We start from the raw sequence: 23,520 nt of genomic DNA, 5'->3' as shown, positions 1-23,520 counted from the left end.
AAAGCACAAAAGAATCTAATAATATAGTCTTAATTTTTTTTAAAAAAAAAAAAAAGTTAATCTTAAAAAATTAGTATCAATGGCTTGAAAAAACCTTGAATTAAGGGTTTCAAATGGTCCTGGATGCAAACTATTGTCTCCTACACATTTAGCATCTATTTATTTTTCAGCAGTTGCCACTGATATCCCAATTACCAGTGGGGAAAAAAAGTATGTTATTACCCAAATAAGGAGTATTGCACCCTGCCTATTCCTGAGCAAAACTCTGAACTTGCTCGTATCTGTATTACCATTGCCTAACACCGATCTGTGGCAGGAAAACTCTTTCTTTAAAAATAAAAAAATAATAAAAATAAATTACTAAACTCATTATTTTTTTCCTGTTTAATTTACATTTTCTTTATTTTCTAACCTTCAATATATAAATATATTAAATATATAAAATATATATTAAATATATATATATATAATATATATATAAATATATATAAATTTAATATATATAAATATATATTAAATATATAAAATATATAAATATTTCTAACCTTCAATGAATATAAATTCATTACTAAACACTCTCTCTAGGCACCTGCTTCAGTATTTGTCCACTCTCATAGGAATGTTTTTTTCCTAATATCTAATCAGAGTTTCCCGTATTCCAACTCGTGTCCACCACCCTCCATCCTATCACTGTGAGAGAAGAGTCTGGCTTCACTTCTTATCCTCCAGTCAGGTCATTCTAAACAACAAACAAGGCTTTCCCTAAGCCATCTCTTTTCCAGGCTGAACAGGCCCAGCTCTCAACCTCTCTGGGATATCCTGTCCTCCAGTCCCCAGCCAGCTTGGTAGCTGGGCACAGTGATGTACATCCCAGTCCCTCTCACACTAGGAATATCAGAACTGGACACAGAACTCCAGATGCATTTCACCAGTGCTGAACAGAGGGGGAAGGACTTTCATGAAGTTCCTGCCAGTCCATTTCTGCAACCTATTGTTTCTACAACCTGTCCAGCTCCCTCCTGGCACAGCCCTGTCCTCCAGCACACGTAAGTCATTAAATTGTATTGGTGCCAGTACTCTGAGAGATTGCACTATTTCCTGACCACCAGCTGGATTTTGTACGCTGATCACAACTCTGACTCCAGCCACTTTTTCACTCATCTTACCATGTACTTATAAAGTTCACATCTCACCAGTTCAGTGATAAGACAACTACAGGAGACTGTATCAAAGGCCTAACCAAAGTTAGGGAATATGACACCCAGTGCCTTCTCTTTGTCCACAGTACCTCAACACAGAAAACAGTAAGGCTTTGTCTGTGATTTCCCCTTTGCAAACCTATGTTGTCTGCCGGCTTCCAGTAATTCCATTCTTGTCCTTCATGTTTTGGGAAATGGTTTCTAAAATGATCTGCTTCATCATCTCCACAACATTAGCCTGCAGTTCCTTGCATCCTCCTCCTCATCCATCTCAAGGTTGGGTGATGTTGCTTTTTTTCAGTCCTGAGAAACCTTCCCACATGCCCTCGCATTCTGAACATGTCAAACAGCAGCCTCACAATGACATTGGCCATCTCCTCCAACACCCTTGGTTGCATCCCAGCTGTTGTCACAGACTTGTGCATGTGGTTAAGTGATCCCTAACTCTGGCATCATACCCTGTACATACAGCATCACTCCCACTGACTCTGCCAGCAGACTCAGGCCTGTAAGGCCTGGGGACAAGCTGTACTAGTGAAAACTGAGGCAAAAAAGGCATCAGGTATATACACTTTTGACTAGGTCCCCAAACTCACAGAGTAGCGGGCCCACACTTTTCTTCCTCCTCCTGTGAGTATATATACGGACACCTTCCTTGTTGTCCTCCACCGCCCTTGCTAGGTTCAACTCCAACTTAGCTTTGGCTTTCCTGACTCCATTCCTGCATAAGCAGGCAATGTCCCTGTATCTTCCAACAAGTAGCCTCTTCCTGCCTCTGTGCATCTCCTTTTTGTGCTCAGGCTCACGGGGATCAACAACTTCAGCCAAGACAGCATTCTGCCACACTTGCTCAACACACTACATACACATGGCAACAGCCCATCCTTTATGCTCTGAGAGACCACCTTTGATCAACCAGCTCTCCTGGGCCCCTGTACCTTCAGGGCATCTTCCTGCCAAGCAGGTCCCTGAACAGGTCCAAATCTGCTCTTCCAGAGTCCAAGACTGTAATTCTGCTGTTCAGCTTAATCTCTCCTCTCGGGATCTGAAACTCAAGTCACATGGTTGTTTCAGCTGAGGCTGCTCTCAACCACCATCCCACAGATCTTCCTTGTTACTGAGGGTAGCATCTCTCCTATGTGCAACTGTGACACTTTCATTAGCCACATATAGAAAGCTTCATTTATCTCCTCATCTTGCTAGATGATCTGTAGCAGGTGCTCACTACAGAACAGGTGCTGATTTGTCCTCTGATCCTTACCCACATGCAATCTACAGTTTAGTTTTACTTCTTTCACCCTCCTTAATCAAAATCTTTCTAGAAATTCTATATGAATGTTACATTAATATAATTTCATATTTACATAAATTATACATGTAAATTAAATTGTGTTTATTATGAGTAAAATGAATTTTATATATATCTAAGTGAATTTACAATGAAATTTTATTTTTTTTTCTTGTAGAGCAGCTGACAAGGTTGCAAACTTTATTTATTCTTAAGGGGAATCATATGATTTCAAGTATTAAAAAGTTCCTTGTACACTTTGGTCCATGGTGTTTTTAATTATGGTATACAGCTATTTTTATTGAGTAGGCTGCATTTGCTTGATGCATCAGTTTTCTTTGTACAGTCACCTGTACTAGGTGACTAGTCACCATCACTTTTTAACTGGTGGTATCATCTTCTTAATACAGTTTCTGAAGTCCAGTGGAGAACATTTTGCAACAAAATATTATCATCCCTCTCAGGAGCTTTGGAATACATACCTGACAAAAAACATACAAAGAAGGCACTTAAGTGGTTCTCCACATCTGGGGAGTACTTATGCACGAATGCATAAGTTGTCCGTTGTCTGATTACGGAGATGAACAGACTCATCTCTTGGTTTCACACAAGATCCAACACAAGGGGCTTCAGCAGGACCATGCAATGAAAAACTTGAGTGGAAATTAGGTAATATTTATTGTGAAACTCAAAACACAGGCTGCTGTTTACAAACCAGTGCCATGACCTGACAACTCCCTGCCTGCCTCTCCTCTTGTTTTTATGCATCTCCTCCTTCTAGCTCCTTCATTCCCTTGTGCTGCTGGCTCCAGTGCTTGTCAGACCTTTCCATGCGTCAACGCAATTCACAAAGACAGTTGAATCCAGAAAAACAACATTGTCTCTGGTATAATGAGTTATATCAGCTCTCAGTAAGGTCTGATGAGTAAAGCTGGCTACAGAAGCTAGCTGAAGCATGAAGGCGGGGAGGACAAGGAGTAAAGATGAGCAGAATAATCTTTCAGCAACAGTAAGGTATTAGACTGGCTCCCTGTGATCTGTGAAGCTGCAGCCTAATTGGAAGCTTATACTGGCTTAAAATCTACCTGCAACTGTAGTCTAATTAGAAAGCAGAGCTGTTACTGCCAGTCAGAAGGAAAGTTGTAAGACCCCACCTACAAAGCCTGAAGCCAAAGCATCCTGCTCCCAGGTCACTGAAACCAACAGACACAGAGAGCATGGGAGAAACAACCTACTTTCTGCACAAGGGGCATTCGCTTCTGGCACTGTGGAAGTCATTCTGTTGCATGTTTTCTTCATTTCTTTTACAGAAGTCCACAAGTTCAGACATCTCAAAGTGATTCACAAGTTTGCACAAATGTGCATAGTAGGAGAAGGAGATGGAAGGTAAAGGCTGGGTTAGCAGACCAACAACAACAAAAAAATAACAATGAGAAGTTTCTTCTGTTTGAATGTGACATACTTGTTAGTCCTTCATTCATGGGAATTAGTTAAGAGAAACCAAGAGCATGACAGAAATGCTTAGTTCATATTCTTTGTTGACTTCCTCTAAAATAGTACAGTATGTCCGATTTGTGTTTATACAGGGCTAGCCTTTCTTTGAAAACGGGAGTTAAAAAAAAAAGGTTTGATCCAAAATACAGCAAAAAGATGTTATATCCTGATAACTATACTTTTAAATAGACAAAAGACAAAGAGGAAGTTTTTATTTGTTTTTGTTTCTGTTTTCTGTTTTTGTGTTGTTGTTATTTTATTTTATTTTTAAGCAAAATTCTGAAGCAGCAACAAAATACTCAAAAATCTCTTGGTAATCAGCATTTTGGTGCATATATGTTCCACACAAAACAAGAGATGCATGAAAACAAGCACATCCTCCCAGCACTGCACAGCGGCACATGTTCCTGAACCGGCACAGCTGCCACAGTGCTAACTCAATAACAGGTCAAAAGCTGAGCCTCCTCTCCTACTTCAAGAACATTAAGTTAGCTGGTACATCTCTGGGTTGTCCTGCCTTGTGTACCCATTGCATTGCATGGCAAGTGTACCTACAAATTGTGCACTTTCACCTTTTCTCTTCTGAAGCTGTGATTTTACACTGTAGAATAGATTGAGAGCTTTAGAACCTATTTCCTTTTGACCAAACCAAGAACTAAATGCAGCTTCCCTTTCATAAAATTCCAGAAGTGTGCAGAAGGAGAAATGGGAAAGAGGATCTTGTTGTGCTTTTATAAGACCAGAGTACTTCTTAATTATATCTCCACAAAGTAGCCCTAATACCAGGCAATTTTTTTCAAGTCTGGATAAGATAGGTTTAAAATATTCAGAGAAAAAGTAGACTGGAGCTCTCACAGCTGTGTGGTAGAATATTTCTCTTCTCTCTATGTTTCTACTGATGCACAGAATCTGCTAAAAGGCAGTTATTTCAAGACCTGCCAGGAACCCCCTTTCTTTCTGCTTACACTTGGCTAACTTGACCTGGGTAGTGCGTTGCTGCATCTATCCTGCCTTGGTGGACGGCACAGGAAGCGAACCTTAGCTTCCAAGCAAACTGAAGACAGCTGGCTTTGTCCATGCAGGCCAGGCTCAACATCCTTTGGAGAAGACAGGCTCTCATACCCACACCACCAGCTCTCTGCTGGAGCCCTGCTGATAGCCACTGTCCACATGCCATTTTTTCTTCAAGTCAAACAAGAGAAGGGCTGTTCTGCATCCACCAGAGCAATGAATTTATAACACAACACCTCAAGCATAGTTAGGCTGCAGGACATGAGAGGACACTCTGGGACACAAGCACTGCTACAGTTGCTTTAGAAGATTGCCCCATTTGGAGAGCAGCAAAGTTGAGGCAATCTGGTCGCTACCTATATAACCAGAGAAAGCTGTCAGCACCCAGACCCAGGATTCACCTCAGAAGCATCTAGATGGCTTGCTTCAGAAAAAGACCCTGAAGAAAGCAGAACACATGCTATGTCAACAACAAGAAGGGCTCAAGCTCTTGTATGGAAGTGGAAGTAAATGAAACTGATGCTGCAAGTATGCAGACTGAAAAGAGGGCATGGGAAGAGGCACATATCCCTTCCTGTAAGGGGTGTCTTGTAAAATACCTTTGGACAGATCCACGTGTTAGCTAGCCTTATCCATTACACATACTACTGTTCATACCTACTCTCACCAGAGGACCAAGTAACTTTTGATAGCTAGGTCACCTGAGCTTGTGCCACAACTGACAGCTCTGAAGAACAGCTTCTTGGAGGAGACAGAGGTGTTTAAGAGGGAGGGTACAGGACAAAAAAAAATATTGCCTTTTTTTCCCTTTTTCCAAAATAGACACTAACGATATAAAATGCAAAACAAAGTTAAAACGCATGATTTAACTCAAGTTTTCTTGCTTGCTAATTTTAGCTACAGTTAAAATCTGATTAAAATCCACCTACCTTTGGGCAGAAGCAACACATTTTGGAATGAAAGACTGCTCTGCATTTTAAAAGTATTTTCTAGTGGTTCATGTTCTTTGTGGATTTAATTTCTGAATGACGTTCTATAATCTCACAAAACAATTTTAAAGGGGATTACACTTTCAGGTTCATGAAGACATAGGAAGAAAAGAGAAGAACTTTGGATGTTGGTGTATCTGAGGCAGCAGTATCACCCATGCAAGATTCTGAAATAAATACGAACTTCACTTACAAGGCAAAACAACACAACTGCATCTGTCCCCATATCCAGCATAAACCTATAAACCTGCTCCATCTCTAAGAAATCTAATTACCTAAGTAACTGCCTCTTCACAACCTATATACTTGCAAATGAAGTTAGTGTGACTCTCAATACAAAGGATTTGCCTTTTCAACATACCTATATAGAAAGCTAGGAAAGGGAACAAAATGATCCCAGCCAGGATACCCCATCCTCTCTCCCCTTAAAAAAAGAAACATGCCTTACTCAACAACATAACGAGCTTGATAACAACAATTTGAACATGTATCTGTACAAGTCATGACAGAAATGCCTTAATTAAAAATCTCACTGTTTCCTTAACATAGTTGTTCATTAGCTCACCATGACTTAAGAAAAAAGTTTAAATCTCAGTTCATTCTAAGTCTGTTCTGTAAAATAATATACTTTCATTATTACTGCAGCGTTACTTACCATTAGCAAACATCAGTGATTGCTGCATCAGCATGGACTTGCAGCAAAAGCACAAGAAGGGAACATAAATTACATACTGAGCAGCAAAAGCGTTAGAGCTCAGAAATCAATATTTAAGCAGACAGGACAATTTCAGATACTGCACATGGACAAATGTGGAGGAGAGAGGAGGAGGAATGTGGAAGAATTGCTTTGCTTTGTTTTATGGCTGTTATGCAGCTTCCTGAAATTCACCTCATCTCACTTAAGGTTGTGGGGGTTTTTTCCTTGTTTTTATAGACTTTACCTCTTTTACTGTTGGTGTTACCATTGTGTGGTACACAGGTAATTTAGGTATTCCCAGTTGCACAACAGGTCCTGTACTGTGGGACTGTGAATGCTTTTACTCTGCCATGAATTCAAAGTAGCTCACAGCTTTGCTTACACTTCCAAGAGGCATCATGTCTGATGTGACACAAGTGAAAAGTTAGCACAGGGATGGGGAGATAGTTGCTCGAATCACAAGGTACCCATCCACAAAGGGTTACTACAATACCTTGACCTCTACCCATCTATGGTATTTCTGGAGATTATTGCTGAGCAGTAATCTGCATCAGCAGCCACTGTAAATTACCCATTCTATTACAGTCCCCCCGCTACCCACCTCCATCTTGCCTTAACACTTCTTTTTCATACACCATCATCTTAACTCCTTCACTGCTTCACCCAACAGGGTGTGGGATCTATTTTTTATTTTCCCTGTTCTAACCAGCAATATTATTTCTTTTTCCTACTGCTAATCTGGTTTCTTCTATATCTCCTGCAGGCCATCCTGTAGTTACATTGCTGTTTCAATCTGGCATTCACTGGACTACTAAAAAATGATACACAGCTGAGTGGGAAGGAAAAGCAAGGAATAAGATTTCCAGTCAGGTCAACCTACAGAAATGTCAAAGCTAAAGAACAGAGCAGCCAGAAACATGTGGCTGCAGTAGGAAGGGAAGGAAGGAAGCTACCCAGACCTACACCAGATAGGAGAAACCACATAAACACAGTACAAGTGCACTATTTGGCCTCATCTTTTCTGTGGAAGAGTCTGGCCAAACAGTGCCAAACGGACAGGACATAAATTACTAGATATGCTTATACCATGCCATGCTTTGTGGGCAGGAGCAAGTGAGCTGTGCCCATGCTCTGAGCCAAATGAAGCCGCATGAGAAACAGCACTACCTTAGGTCAGGCCTGGACCTCCACTACACTACAAAATAGCCAAAAATCCAAAAGCAAGGTAAACAACTGTTACCTTCAGGAGGAATTAAAAAAAAAAAAAAAAAAAAAAGGCAGGCTCAGAGAGAAAACTATGACAAGGGCACAACAGCAGGATGCAGACAGCACTCAAAAGCTGGGCTGGCTTGCTCCTCTCCATTCAGAGAAGCAGGGAGAAACCAAACAAGTGCTATTCCTCAACCACGATTCAGGCTTCCAGCCTCAACACTGAATGCTAAATGCCTCAATCTGCAACACCTTCCAAGCTGACAACATGCTATTCAAACTCTTTTTCCCTCAACGCTGAAAGGCTAGCACTGTACCATTTTGCTTTTTGTCCACCCTTCACAAGACTATCAAGATAGCAACTTCAGGTAACGCCACTTACTGACATTTGCAGCTCCCTCATGCAGCAGCTGACTCTATAAGCACCAATGAAACTTTTCCACTTTCAGCCTGGGCTTCTGCATCATAGCGGTAAGAGCTGCCCAGAAGTGGTCACAGTGACAGGCAGTGTGATCTGAACTTCACGTGATGCTGATATGTGAAGTAGAGAGCTGCACCACGCTGCATCATGGGCAAGAACGCTGATGACTGCTGTGGTAACACCAGCACATGGTAATGTTTGTAACTTTTGGCAACAACACGGCAGAGGTAGATTTGCCGAAAATTAACCTACTTCTTCAGAACTCTGAGGCAAACATATTTTTCACCGTGCTTTGATTTGTTACCGCAGATTCAGAAAAACTAACACACTTAAAATACTATACTAGGACAAAAAAAGAGGAAAGGAGAAAGAACAGTTTTTTGGAAGGCAGCACTTTATACAGCTTCTGTTGGTTACCCTATGCTCAAAGTAACTAACTGACAGGTTCTCAAATGTAACCAAAGCCTGTAAAATACACTCACTTGAGGCATATAAGCAAGTAAAAAAATAAGTTATTCAAAAACAAATTATTTTTTTGGAAATAGATATTTCATGGAAGCAGAATTATGGTTGAACAAAGTAATATTTTAACTATAAAGGGAAAAAAAGGAACCAAGTATTACTCTACATATAGCAGCTGGCCTTGAAGGTAAAGCGTACTTGCTGTATTTGCACAAAATAATCTTTTTTAAATGTTCTTTCACTATCTAAAGGAAACAGAATTAATCCATCTGTGTCAATGAATGGAAAAACAGCACGCACGTGTTACTTATATGAGTCATTTCTATTACTACAGAAACCTTGCTTTCACTAATCCTGTGTCTAAAGTACCTGATAAAAACACAGCTTATCTAAATGTACAAAAGCACTGCATCAACTGTAAAGCCTTCCCTGTGCCCCTCCTCTCTTCACTTTATACCAAGTTAAGCGTGCTTGAAAACAGGGAACCCTTGGAATTGGTCAATAGATTGATGAATGCACTGTACATAGCAAGCCAAATAGGATCAGGATGTTTACATGTGTTCTTTTGGTAGACTTTAATTGCACTGCACTAACAAGGTAGGCTGCTTTCTGTTAAAGATGCTACTTACAAATAATACAGACAAAAAAAAAAAAAAACAACCATAAAGGTTACTGAGTAAGAAAAGCAGTAAAATATGCTCTTTCTGATAACAGAAGTACCTCAAATTATGTAGGATCTTTAGTATATTGACTAGTTAAACAGCATACAAATACCAGTTAACATTTGGTGCCAAGGAGTGTATGAAGACTGCAGTATGAAAGAAGACAAAAAAAAAAAATATCTGTCAGACCATTTAAATTAAGTGTATCTACCCCATCACATAGAAAATTTAAAAGGAGGAGAGAAATAGAAATTCTTAGCAGCCCCAAACACAGATCCAAGCTTTTACAGTTTATTTCATATGTAATGATCGAGATACGCTTTCAATGGTCAAACTTTAAAACCACTACCTACCTTCCTGAACTGCATTTGCCAATCCATGGATCAGTAAATAAATTCCCTTGTGCACAGTTTCTCTGATCTATTACCTTTATACTAGCAATGCAATCCATACAGCTGCAAAACCTTTGGAAGTTAGTAGTCAACTGCTCAGTGGACTGGTAAACTTTGTTCATCTGTCCATTAAAATAACAAGACACAGACAGCATTCTGTTTGAACTTCACTCTTCTGTAGTGCAATACAGCAAGCTAGCGCATCATGCGCTGATCGGTGTCTCCATGGAAGAGCTCAGGAATCCATGGTGGGCTCAGTGTTCTCTGCCTACTTGCATAGCTCACTTCTTTTGAAAGCCTCAAGAAAACATGGCTTTCACCAGGCACTGCTACCCCATTAACATTTGTCTTATGGCAACCATACATACCCATACAATTTAAATTTATTCATGGGTTGGTGGTTTCATTTCTACAGGAGAAAAATCAGGTTTAAGTGAAGTAAAAGGCCAAAAGTCTCATCTATATGACCTACACATTACAGCTTTCCTTCCTGAGCCATGTTCATACAAAAATCTATATTAAAACACAAATTTCATGACCTTCTAGCTCCCCTCTCTCATTTATACACTTCATGAACATGCTGGGCCTGTACAGAAATTCATTTGGGGTCATGCAGGTGACACAAAAGCTATTTCATTTCTGTAAAAGGCAGAACTTAAATGGCGCACAGCTGACCTTCCAGATCACAACAAATATCTCAACTCTAATCGTACAGGAAAATTAAAGTCACACGCAAACTTAAGCGTGTAATTCTTAAATTTCTTTCAGGCGCCCCAGAGGTTTACCCGACCCCTGTACCCACCCACAACTCTTTTTACAGCCACGCAACGAACTGGATCAATGAACTGACCTGTTCCAAATAATTATTTTTTTTTTTTCCTGAGTTATTATTTTTAAACCACACCAGTTCCTGACCCAATTTGCTGCACAATCACATGCATGTCAGAGCAACTGGGAGCAGGCAGCAACATGAGAATGCCTCTGGGAATGACAGGATACGGAAATGAGCAGCCACAGACGTTCTGCCTAAAACCCATATAAAAGCAATTACCATGAAAGTGTGGCTTAAGATTACTTGTCAACACGCTTCTTCCCATTTGCATTGCCCTTCATAGTGTATGTTCTTCGTTCTGAGTTAACCGTGCAGTCTTCCACTAGGGAGCCCAAAACTTCAGCCTAAACCTGAATCTTCAAGTTTTTACCGTTCAAAGCTGTTAGGCTCAATACTTACTTATTTCCACAGAGCAGTGAGTTTAGTTTTATTCTTAAAAATGGGCCAACATGCAAGGTCATAAGTGATTTCTGCAAAGTCAAAATTAATCCCTGCAATATTCTTCTCAGTAAAGAAATAAACTTTGCATTTGTGAAACAATCTAATACTAAGGTACATCTGTAGAGATTTAATTTGTTCTCCTTTAGCCATGCTAAACAGTAAGTGCAACTAAGAACTTCCCCCACTATGCCTAATTTATTTTCCCTGGATTTCTAGAAGACTAACTCACAAAATTGCCACATATCCAATCCGGGAACATTATCCATCTAAAAGATCAGAAATAAGATGTCCATCTCAGCACGTCGCTATTGTCCACTATAATTTAGACATTCTTCAAATTGCATTTGTATCCAGGAGGGTAATAGCCCTCACATTAAAAAAGCCCTTCATTAAGTGGCTCCCCATCATGAAGGCCATTACAGACTCTCATGCCCTGACCCTGCATAGCCTCAGAGTTACTCTGCTTTTAACAGGCAAAATAACCAGGGTAAATACCCTAACTTCTCTATCTAAGGGTAAAACCATCAGTAAATATATTAACATGGATAAAACCACCCCTTCACAAATCCCCAGTGACATAAGGAAACACTATTAAATATGCTGTCTTATACAGAACAAATTTATCCACACATAATAAATACTTCCCTACTACAACTGGAAAAAATCCATATCAAAATTGGATTTCATCTTAACAGCAATCTCTAATTCCTATCTTGTACTGTACAATGTATGAAACACATATATCTGAAAGCATATGCATGATCTAAAGGGCTTGCTTCAACATACAGATGTTTCTTCAGAATTATAAAGACCATTAGGTAGATACTTCAACTACATTTCCATCACTGTGTCTACAAAAATGTAATACTTGCCTCACACAAGAATATAACCCTGTCTCATACAAAATGCGGCTTTTGAGCTGTGGAACTATTTCTATACAAGGAACTAGATAGATAGGCCATTGAACCTAGAAATCATGATGTTGGGAGAAGGGTGCAGTTTTAAACATGCATGCATATTATAAAAGTATCCGAACAAATGGAATGGCACAGAGAAGGTGATTGGGAATCATATTTGCTCACTTCCTGTTGCAGTACAAGGTATCAACACACATCAAATCAAAATAGCATGTAAAACAATTAATAAGAAGAGATGTTTCTTCCCATAATTTGTAGCTAGTGTTGGCACTGTTACTGGAGCCCACTGTAAGTTGTACAGGAACTCACAAAGAGTAAAACAAAGATGACAAGGAAAAACATGAATTCATTGAGAACATTAAAAATAATGACTGATTCTGGTTGAGGAAATTCCTAAATACTGAGCAGCTGGAAACTGGGAGAGTATGCTAGGGAATTATTAGCACACACTCACCCTTCTTCTACAACCCTTCCCTAGGCAACGTCTGATGGCCACTCTCAAAAACAGCATATCATCAGCTTGATCTAGCACAGTCACTTTTATATGATCTTGGACAACAGATGTTTTCCAAGCTTTTAATAGGTAATCCAAAACGCTTTGTCACGTAAGCTGCAGTTCTAACCATTTACAAGTTGGTATTTAAAGCTGTACGCAACCACCTTCCTTAACTATTCATTTTATTTCTAAATTAATCATCATGTGCACTTATTTTTCCCATAATAGGAGTTAAGTGGTTTTTGCCTTCACTCGTAATTTGTGAAATACAATGTAGGTCAGTACAAAAAAAAAAAAAATCTGAAGTTGCTTTAATTACTCAGAAGTAATTACACTTGTCTTACCAATAATGATTACTATTACTACACCTGCAAAATGCTTTCCATTATGACAAGCTTTCACATTTTCATAGCACTCCATAACATGTGCCATTAGGTCTGAAATTTCCTATGATTTATCCTTCTCCAAAGCAAAACATTGAATAAAAAAGCTTCCTTGAATCAAAAGAAAAACATGAACTCAATACCCCAATTTCTCCCTTTTTTCCATTTTAACCCGTCTTTTTCTCCCTCTCCCTCAGCCCCCCTAAGATTTTCTGAATGTACTAAAGACTAAAAATTGACATTTGAAAATTGAGCATAATATTCTGTGACTACAATGATTCTGGGTGAATCTAGTAAAGTTAGAGCCCTGAAAACTGCATTGTCAGCATAAGGGAATTACCTTTTTACAAAGTGTTAAAACAGTGCTCCTGCAGAGACAAAGCTGCACTGGAATACATATTTCTCCAGCTAAGGGCAAGGCCAGGACATTGGATTGGATTCCCAAGAGATATAAGAGATGAAGACTGCAAACACTGCAAAGGATGTCCACAGAGGGGACTTCAACACAAGAATTAAGAGGCTTTGTGACCATCTAAATGATTATATAGCCAGAGGAGAAAAGACGAGGAGCCAATAGACTCTACCTTAGGACTTCGCTTTCCGCACTGCTCTTGGAAACCCTTCTATTCTTTCATTCTCACACTGCACAGGAAAAGGTGGGCTAACTCTGATCCCTAGGAGATTCCTAGCTTAGAAGCTTAGGAAAAAAATACAATTCAGGCAGTAGTTTAATTTTACCTGTACCTTCATTACCACATCTTATTCTACTTGGGTAACTTCTTCTTGAGTAGTCCTTTCTAACCTCAAGTTTCAACAGTAATCAGGCAAGGTGGAAAAAAAAATGCATGTCAGATTATTACATACATTTATTTCCCTTCTGCTTTTGCTTAAACCCTCCTGCTGCTCCACTTCCTGCAAACCCACCAAAGGAATTCAATGCTCATCTCAGAACTGTTAAATTCTGACAATTTAAAATTGAAGATGGTACTATTTCAAACAAATGAGGAATACAGCATAGATTTGCAATCTGAAGGTGGTGAACTGCTTAATGGTATCTCATCAGATGAGACTGCTTGCTCACTTGTAGTCTGGAATTCTAACCAAAAGAAAAAGCAAAAAATAGAGCCACTTTTCTACCTGTTTTAGACCATCTCCAAAACATTATTCTGCTAGTTTTTATTAAGCAGCCAAAATTTCATGTAGAGATGCTTAAAAATAAATAAATAAATAAAACCTTCCTCCATTCCTCCAGGAGGATCTGCATGCATAGGAAATAGGTCTGTAGCAGAACTGAACAGAAATCAGTTGCCAAACTCAGAGAGCACCGTGTCATTTCCTTCTGAAGATTGTCTACGGATGACAGGTATGTTGTTCTGGAGATGCAAGAAGCAGCTATCTTGTCATTTAGATTCAATCAAAATAAAATTCCTCAAATTGCTGTTCTTCCTATACAACGTATACCTGAAGTCTGAGAATACCAGATTGTAGATTTTTTTTTAAAACAAAATGGTGCTTCCACAGCAATTAAAATACCTACAACATTTTAACAGAGCACATAATTCTGAAAAATGTAAACTGAAAAGTGACTAATTTTTGCCTTCCTCAGGGAGATATTATTTTGAATTTGTTAATACAAGACCATCAGCATCATGAAGGCTGATGCTTCAGGGCTTAAATTTACTCTTCCATACACCAACCTAAAGCACCAAGCAGTCCATTAAATAAAGCGTGGAGCTTGCTTAATACATTATCCTATTTTGTAAGACATGGGGCATGATAGCAGCTGCTCATGTCAGTGACTCCAAAGTAGTGGGAACCCAGCTATTTAGCAGTTAAAAAGCAAAATTACATACACTAACAGCCATTAATAATCAAAAACAATACATAAAAAATGGAGAAGAAATGGTGAAGAGGTTAGGTTACTTCTGTGTGGCAACATCTCCCACTCCTCCTCCACACATATCTCACTTCACAAAACCTTTTAGATACAAATAAAATAGCCATGACCTTTTTTCCTCCTCTGCATGATTAATTACTTAATGTACTATTAATTGGAAAATGTAGCTGAATTTCAAATGCTTTCATTTTCTCAGCATATCATGCTGTCTGGGAAGCACCGATTAAGCTGTTCATCAAAGGTGAACACGCAAGGTCATGTAGGCTGTACCTCTTCAGTTATTCATTACCTGTCCTAAATACTAATTAACAATAGCAATATTTCCATAAATCAAAGCTTTTCTGATTACCTTCAGATGATGAGCAGTTTGGGGGGGGGAAAGGGGAGGGGGGAGGGCGCAACGATAGTATAGATTTTTGCATGTAGCCTTTATTCTAATGCATGCCTGAATAATTCAATCAATACATTAGCTGTCATTTAAGGCAGAATTTCACCACGAGTCAACAGGAATTCCACACAGAATAAAAAAGTTATCACTTCCTTCCTCCCTTCCTTATGTCCCCCCTCAACCCCACTTTAGAAGGGGGATTTCATTTAAGAAGGTCTCCCAATTAACAAGATTTACTATTATAATTATTAGTTTTATTTCTTATTACCACCATTACAAAGTTTAAATTGGAAATCACAGAGCACAGCCCTGAGGCCATATTCAATGAGGTTCTGAACTTTTTAATAGAGAAGCTTATTCCTTCAGTATCCCTGGGGTTTCTCACCTTGAGGCATCTCAGGTGGCAAATAGTGAGGCTCTTGAGCGCTGACATGTACCCAGTCAAAGTCATCATACAAGTCTTGATGGTAATCACAGGGCCCAGGACCATCATCAAATGTACATCCCCCTAGGGAAGAAACATGTTATTAGTTACAATTCTACAGTTATTTAAAAGCAGAGATCTTTCAGGATTCATGCCGGTGTTTGACCTGTGCAAAACACAACTACGGAGCCCACACAGCCCATGGCACGGCTCACAAGCTTCCCTGCCCAAAGCTCAAGTCTGCAAGCAGCTCATCCATCACTGTTCCTCTCTTTTTACAACATCTCTGCTTCCTGCAGCCAGTTTCCCCCAAAAGCACCTTCTGACAGAGCAGGAAATCACAGGCTGAGTCCCTGATCCCAGGTGAAACCTGGCCCAACATCTGCAGGACAGAGAGCAACAGGTTGCCTAGACCAAGGGGAAAACAGAAAGCAATGGACGAGGCTAGGAAACTAATGGTGAAAATCAACAACCCTGATGCACTGAAAGCATACCAAGTCTAGACACCAAGTAAAAGGATAAATACTGTGCCCAAAACAAAAGCAGTCAGGCAGTGTAAGTACAGCTACTTAGAAATGAAATAATTACTGCAAAATGAATTTGATCATCTTGCTTAATTAAATCAATCTAGTATAACAGAATGAAAATTAAAGGTGCTTTTTCAGGGTTACATAAACAACAGATATGAAAACCTTACAACAAAAGTTATGAGGAGAAGTGACAGGCAGAAAGAAGAAGGAAACTAACATAAAAGATGGAGTGGAAAAAAAAAAAAAAACATATATAACATAATAATGTGTTTGCCCTGTTTCATTTCATAAACAGTTTTTTTTTGGGGGGGGGGTTGTTGTTGTTCTGTTTTTGTTTTTGTTTTAAGCTACATTTTCTAGTGAAGGCAATTAAGTAGGGTGGGAAAGAGAGGGAAGAAAACATGATGATCAGAAGAGGAGGTCAAGGTCTGAGACAGAAGAAACAAAAGAATCCAAAGAGCCCAGTCAAAGAAAAGTAGAACATAGATGCAAGAAAATACAGATGTCACGCGCACAACTTTGAAGCATTTTATCTCCATTCATGGTATGCAGTGCTTGAGTTTGCTCCTTTTACTCAAAAATAGCTGGAGAAACTGAAACAGTGAAGGAGAAAATACATAGCATTCATCTTTATTTAGGCAGTATTTTTAATTTCAGAAAAGAAGTTACATAAGAACTCAAGAGATAAACATCTCTCAGAAATCAGGGGAGACATTTCTTGCATCCTCTCCTCCCTGTCCTCAGTAGGTTGGGCATATCAATCCAAATAACAGCTGTTACAACCAAAAGTGCTCCTTTAAAAGAGTAAACCAGAGGACACACCTGAAGAATAACAGGAGCATTTGTTTTTACGCCACTGTCCATCTGACTTTTAAATACAAAATATGGGACAAATATTGCAGGTTCCAAGAACAAAGACCATTATGGTAAATACCAGTTTCACCCTACGATGAGTCACCTCCACACCATGTCTGATGAGTGCTCTCAGCAGCCCACGCTATATCCCAGAAGAAAATGTGATGGAGGTGGGAAAGAGGGAGGATGACAACAACAAAGAACTGCTGTCATTCCTGCCTACTGAACACACACAGATGGCCTGAAATGAGGACTGGCCAGAGAATAAGGAAAGGAGGACGGGGCACATGTTTCATCAGATTGAGAGTAAAATATTTTTACCTGCTCACAATGGAGTATTTGAGTGTATCTTTCACATAAGAGGCAGAGAGCTTATAAAACCAAAGCGTTCATATTTGAGCATGTCCTTCTTACTCAATTGTATCAATTGTCCCAAACTGAGATTATGTTGCATCTTCAGTGAGAGAGAACTCAATTCCCATAGTTCTGAAATTCATTCAAAACTTGTCATTTTGAATTAATGACAAAACAGCATAAGTTTTAGCTAATTCTACTTCTCTGAAAACACTGTCAGATACTCATCGCAGGACATCCCTTGGACTGCTTGTTAACCAGTGTGTTGGCCAGTTAAGGACGCCAGGAGGGAAAAGAAACTCTACATTCTAGAAAAATTCTTGCTAAATCCCTGTGCCATAAAACCTTACAGCTTCATATTCAGTTCTACTTCAGCAAAACCTTCTCAAATGTTACACTGCAAGAACATAAGCTCAACAACAACAAAAACGGAACCAACATTCCATACTCTGTACTGAGTTGATTACTACATCAGTGCCACTGTCAGACTGTTGAGTGCAAAAGGAGAAATATTTATGCATCAAAGGAACATTTATGCCTTCAAAAGTTCCAACTCCAATGCCATATTACCACCAAGAGACTTTTCTAATTAACATCTATCATTATAAAGCCAGAAAGGCTGAGAACATAAATCTTGTTCTTTGATTTAACTTACAATACACTGCTATGATCACTCTACAGCAAAATGTACATTTCCTTCAACATTTAATTGATAAATGAATAGCAGTTTCCCTTAAAGGGAAGTTATCACTGTCTGCTGTCCTAGCACCAAAATGACATATGGCTTTGAAGCACATGCCTGCAGGGCACCCATTACCCTTTTTAATGGTTTAAGTGCCCTCAGTATATAAATTTAAACTACCAATGAATCTTGCAGACTCATTTGGAAGATGAATGTTCTTAATTGCTCGTCTTTGTGCCCACTATTAATTTTAGTTATCAGGTTCTGATTAGTAATAACAACGAGCCTGTTAACACACAGCAGGCAATCCAAAGCTCCTCATGTGTAGCACACCACCGCTGCATCAACAAAACAAGCCAGCGTCCTTTTATTGTGTACACACCAACAAAGTTTATCAAGATGGATTATTGACCCGCTACAAAATCCACCCTGTATAACTACTAAAACCAATGGCTTCTCCTCATGGGGTACACCTCCTCATCTTACCAACAAAACTTGACATTTCCAGGCAAGTGAAGTAAAAATCAGTGCTGTAGCTATTTATTCAGTATAACACGATGAGGCATTTTAAACCCCTGCAGGTTACTCCCTATGATTTAAAGCGTGTGCAAATTTGGATCTCCTCTTCTCTGTCTTAACTGTCAATCGCCTGCACGCTATTTCTGTAACTCTGGGTACTTGGCGATATACCCCATGGAACAAGCTGCAAGGAAAACTACAAGGAGAAGAGGTGATGGATGGATGAAGCCTGAAGTAATGTATTTTGTTCCCGGTCATTTATTCAAAACCATATACATTTTAAATCAATATTTAATCACCCAAATCTAAAACCACATCTGACAGAAATATTCCATAGTTCAGGACTTCTTAGCACCCTAATTCACTTCCTGGACCACTGTTCATAATAACATACAGCATTGTTCGCAGAAGAAAGATAGACTAGATGAATGCTTAGTGCTTTCCAGTGAGGTTCAGCAGCTGAAATCAAATACATATTGCTATCTCCTGTCTTAACATTTTGCAAAGAGTCTGCTGATCTTCTACAAATGACAAGTTAGAAATCTCCAGCTCTGACAATTACAACTTTCCCCAAAGCTCAATAAAAAGGTACTCCACTACCAACCTCTGTCCAGTTACGTAACACCACCACCTTCCTTTCGCTACAGCTGACGTATAACCTACAATTTATCTTCAATACTACCCTGCTAATGGAATTTGTGCATATCTATCAGCACACACGGCATGCCACAAACATTGATTTGTGCACCTCTGCTCAATATCTCAGCAGGAAGCACACAGCACTGACATTCAAACGCTCTTGGAACTTGCAGTACCTACATCCAGATTTACCTTACATTTCTAATACCATCCATGAGAAAAAGGCAGCATTGGGATCAAAGCATTAGACCAGACTGGTCCAACCTCAACAGCCCAATGTGGGCTTGGAGACGGGCACACAAGGCAGCCAGCAACTTCCCTTCAAATGATGCTGCCATCAGCTGTGGCCATGGTCCAGAAAGGCCAGACAGGGCTCTGCTGAGGGGGCAACCCAGCCCTGGCTTCAGAGGAGCTGAGGCTAAGGCTTGACAGCTAGAAGAAAATGAGGCAGTCCAGCAGAAACGTGTAGTCTGACGACACAACTGCTGGAAATGTAAGGTAAGAAAACAGAAGGAATTTTAAATCTGGACCATTATTTTGTCAAACTGCTGAATGCATTTTAGGTCAACTCAATTTGTTGGGTTTTTGAAAAAGTATCTGGGAAACATTCATATTCCACTGAAGCCAAGCAAATCAACAATTCGCTGTTTCCATTATCTTTTCCCATAAGCTTCACTATGTTATTAACTTCAGGTTAAGCACACCTAGAATTCTCACACTTTCACACTTTCCTTTTCAATATCCTTCAAATAGAAGTGATAAACCATGCTGGCCTCATAAAAATTTCCTGACTACATGCCCATTTTCATTTATAAAAGATAAAGAATCTTTAATGTTCATTATAAAAAGAAAAAATATTAATATCCCACACCAAACTCTGGAAAAAGAAATTAAAGTTCCATGAAATCATGTCATTAAGATTAACCCAAATTTAATCTTAAAATCCTTAAGATTAACCTAAATTAAAAAAAAAAAAAAGATCATATTAGTCAGGTTTACACATCACCTACAAAAAGGTATTTAAAGACACTTGAAATCAAAAACAAATTACTTTGTTTGTTTGTTTTTTAATATTGCTGTGGTATTTATTTAGCTGTACTCAGTACTCACTGCTCTGATTTTGATATCTCCTACATCTTTTTATACAGAGAAGATGGACTGAGTCATTTTTCCCCTATGAGAATTAAAAATAAAAAATAAAAAAAAAATGCTACAGACTAAGACAAGTATGTGCCTGTAACACCCACTAATAAATAGATATCCAGTACAACTTTCCTGTGGGCTACCAGCTCAATAGCTCAGGTCAGAAAACTGATACAGATTTTCAATGAATTATTTTTTAATCTAAAAATTCAAATATCATCACTACAGTTCCTAGAGACCACATCACTTCCACTATTTAGATGAGAAACAGTCAGTTTTAAGTGTTTTAAATGTTCTGCAAACCAAAATTTCATGAAATTTAATATACCCATAAAAGTTATTAGGAATGGCATTATAGAAATACTATACTGGAGATCTAATGACTTCTAGATGAACAAAACTACTCCCACACACCACCTAAAAATTCTGTTTGCCAGTTTTCATATTTAATTAGACATTAACAACTCCAGTGCCCTTTAAAATATACTCCGAAAAGCAATGCACAAAAACTATCCAAACCATTCAGGTAATAGCAAATGATAAAAGAAGCTGATGAAGAATAATACACGTTTACCAGCCATTCCTTATGCCATCCAAAAAAAAAAAAAAAAAAAAAAAGATAGACCTTTAATATCCAAGGAGTAGGGGGATGGTATGGCTAGACTTTTCTAATCTGACAAAGAACACGTAACAACAGAAACAAGGTACTAATTCTGAAGTCTTCTATAGTAACCATATCTAACTACTTGAAGTCCCAAATACATTCTCACCCAACCTGGCACTAAATTTCAGAAATTAGTAACAAAGCTATGAAAGACAATTGTACATTCTGGTTTTGGCACCAGGCAGGACAGAAAGGACACTGGAGTACTGATTGGAGTCTGATTGGTTTCTAATTGATTTTACAAGTGTTCTTCACTACTGATTTCTGTAACTTACCAGCATTACAAAGGCATTTTTCTGCCACAGAATGGCATGTATAGAAGGACAGCTGAAAGAACACATACTGAGAGTTTGTTTTTGAGATCTATTATTGTATCTCACTACCTCTGGTGTTATGCAAAATATACTAGTAACATATTGAATGTCATGTTCCTCACTTTTAAAGAGTTGGTTATAAAGCCAGAAATTCACCCACCAAAACCAAGTAGATGACTAAGATGAGTCAGCAAAAAAAAAAAAAATCTAGTATAGAAGAACAGTTAATACTACACTCACACAACAAACTTTCTTCATCATAAGTTTTGCTTTATACAGGGATCTGTTACCAATGGTTTCTTTGGGACTTGTATGTATGATGGTGTCATACCAGGAATGAAATACTCTTTTCTCATCCAGTTCAAATTTCAAATGACTTGTTGGAACAAACTGCTCCTTTTATTTAACATCATGCTTTTATTTTTTTTCCACCACCTGCTGCAAAAAACATAATGACTACCTCTAAATCTATCAAAGTAGATAGCTCCATGGTAAGAAGCCAGTACAAAATTATGTTTATCTGGGATGTCAGATAAAAGTCCTGTGAAAATTTAATTTTTCTGCTCATGCTGATTGGTGAATTTGAAGCTTGAAGAGGACAGAGGCACTGTATCAGGTCTCTTGTCAGTCATATATCCAGGAACAGGTATTGCATTTAAAATCACCTACCCACCACATTAATTTACCTGTTTCTGTCACAGTATGCCTCAAAGCACAGAATGTTTTCGTCTTTTCAAGGCCCCACATTATTTCTGTTACAATCATTCTAAAACATGCTGAGTGCAGAGCATTCATATATTCAAGAATATACTATGAATTGCTGTTAATGCAGTGTGAGAATAAATTTTAATGACTTATGTTTAAATGCTTATGTTCGGTATTGCCTACTGAAATACAACTGAAATAACCTTCATTAACCTATGGCATCTAAAAATACAGAAGGTCAGAAATGCTATTTAATTTTAAAAAAAAATACCATGAAAACTGTGGCACTTAAAGAAAATGGCAGGTTCTCCTTCATTACAGAGAGAAGCAATACCAAGCACTAACTATATTTATCTTCTTTGCAGTGATATCTTATTTTGTAGTACTGGAATTCATTACACAAAGCATGACTGATTATATTTAAGAGCAATAAAAGTCAAGTAAACTCAATTACCTGCAAACACCTTTTAAAATTTTTTTAGCTTTGTTCCCATTATCAGTATGTTTTAATCATCCTCTTAACTTACTAACCTGAACGTGGAACTCTAGGCCTCATCTGGAAACACCACTGGAATATAAACAGTAATAGCTTAAAAGAAAACATGTCTGATTATTCTTAAAGGAGTTTTATTTGATTTTTAATGTAAGACTTGTTTTGGTGTTAGAACAGTCAAGATAATCTTAAATAAACCTGTAAATATTTCAGAATAGTAAGTTCACCAGACCACTCCTAAATCACTACATGATATAAATCACTTTGACATTAGAAATCAACCACACCCCCAATAGCCATAAAGTAGTACCATAACTTATAAAAGCAAAAAATAAAATAAGGTCATAACTAAGTCTAATCTATACATACACTTTTCCGTCTTCCATATTCCTTATTAATAGCATGCAGTAGCTTATTTTAGAAAGGAAAAGATGGAAATTTGTGAAATACAAGGTACAAATTACAGAGAATGCAGGGGGCCTCATGCCGACAGACATACTTTCCTACCACCATCACAAGAAGACGCCACTATTAATCCTAGCATTTATCCTAACCCAGATTTTGGGAGAGAATGAAGATTCCCAGTGAGAGGTAGCCTACCTGGCCATGCCATTTATTAGAGAGCTTCTATTAAAATTGGTTCTTTACCTCTACACTATGTCTGGAAACGCTTTCTTCATCTCTGATCTTAAAAGATACAATATTGATAGGCTGCAGGAAAACTTCCCATGATTTACCATCAGTGAACAGGATGAAAAAGAGGAGATGAAGGGGGAAGAAGATCAGTGTCTACTACACTGCCTGTACTTCAGTTTCTTTGAGAAGCAAAATGTAATCTGAACAAAAGTGCCTTTAAATTTCTTCCTGTTCTTCAGGGAATGGGAAGCTTTCTATTCTTTATCAGAGAGGCAAGAACTGCTAGCCGTGGAGAGTTACAGTTGTGCAATTTGTTTGTCATGTTTCCTTCATCCTTACCTGGCATGGGCATGGCAATAAAGAGCAAATAGCCATATGCATGGA

General features: G+C 38.5%; 1 protein-coding gene across 17 annotated transcripts in view; it reads right to left on the bottom strand.

Moving 5' to 3' along the window:
• PTPRK (protein tyrosine phosphatase receptor type K) overlaps nucleotides 1–23,520 on the bottom strand; it is a 412,635-nt gene that overhangs the window by 309,652 nt on the left and 79,463 nt on the right. For all 17 annotated transcript variants that reach the window (XM_035320269.1, XM_035320276.1, XM_035320268.1 and 14 more), the window contains exon 2: nucleotides 15,564–15,686. In XM_035320269.1, the coding sequence (XP_035176160.1) occupies nucleotides 15,564–15,686 (123 nt within the window). The remainder of the gene's footprint in view (nucleotides 1–15,563; nucleotides 15,687–23,520) is intronic.

Source organism: Oxyura jamaicensis, chromosome 3 (assembly GCF_011077185.1).
Source record: "Oxyura jamaicensis isolate SHBP4307 breed ruddy duck chromosome 3, BPBGC_Ojam_1.0, whole genome shotgun sequence".
NCBI classification, from domain to species: Eukaryota; Metazoa; Chordata; class Aves; order Anseriformes; family Anatidae; genus Oxyura; species Oxyura jamaicensis.
This window is presented reverse-complemented; position numbering and strand designations above follow the sequence as displayed.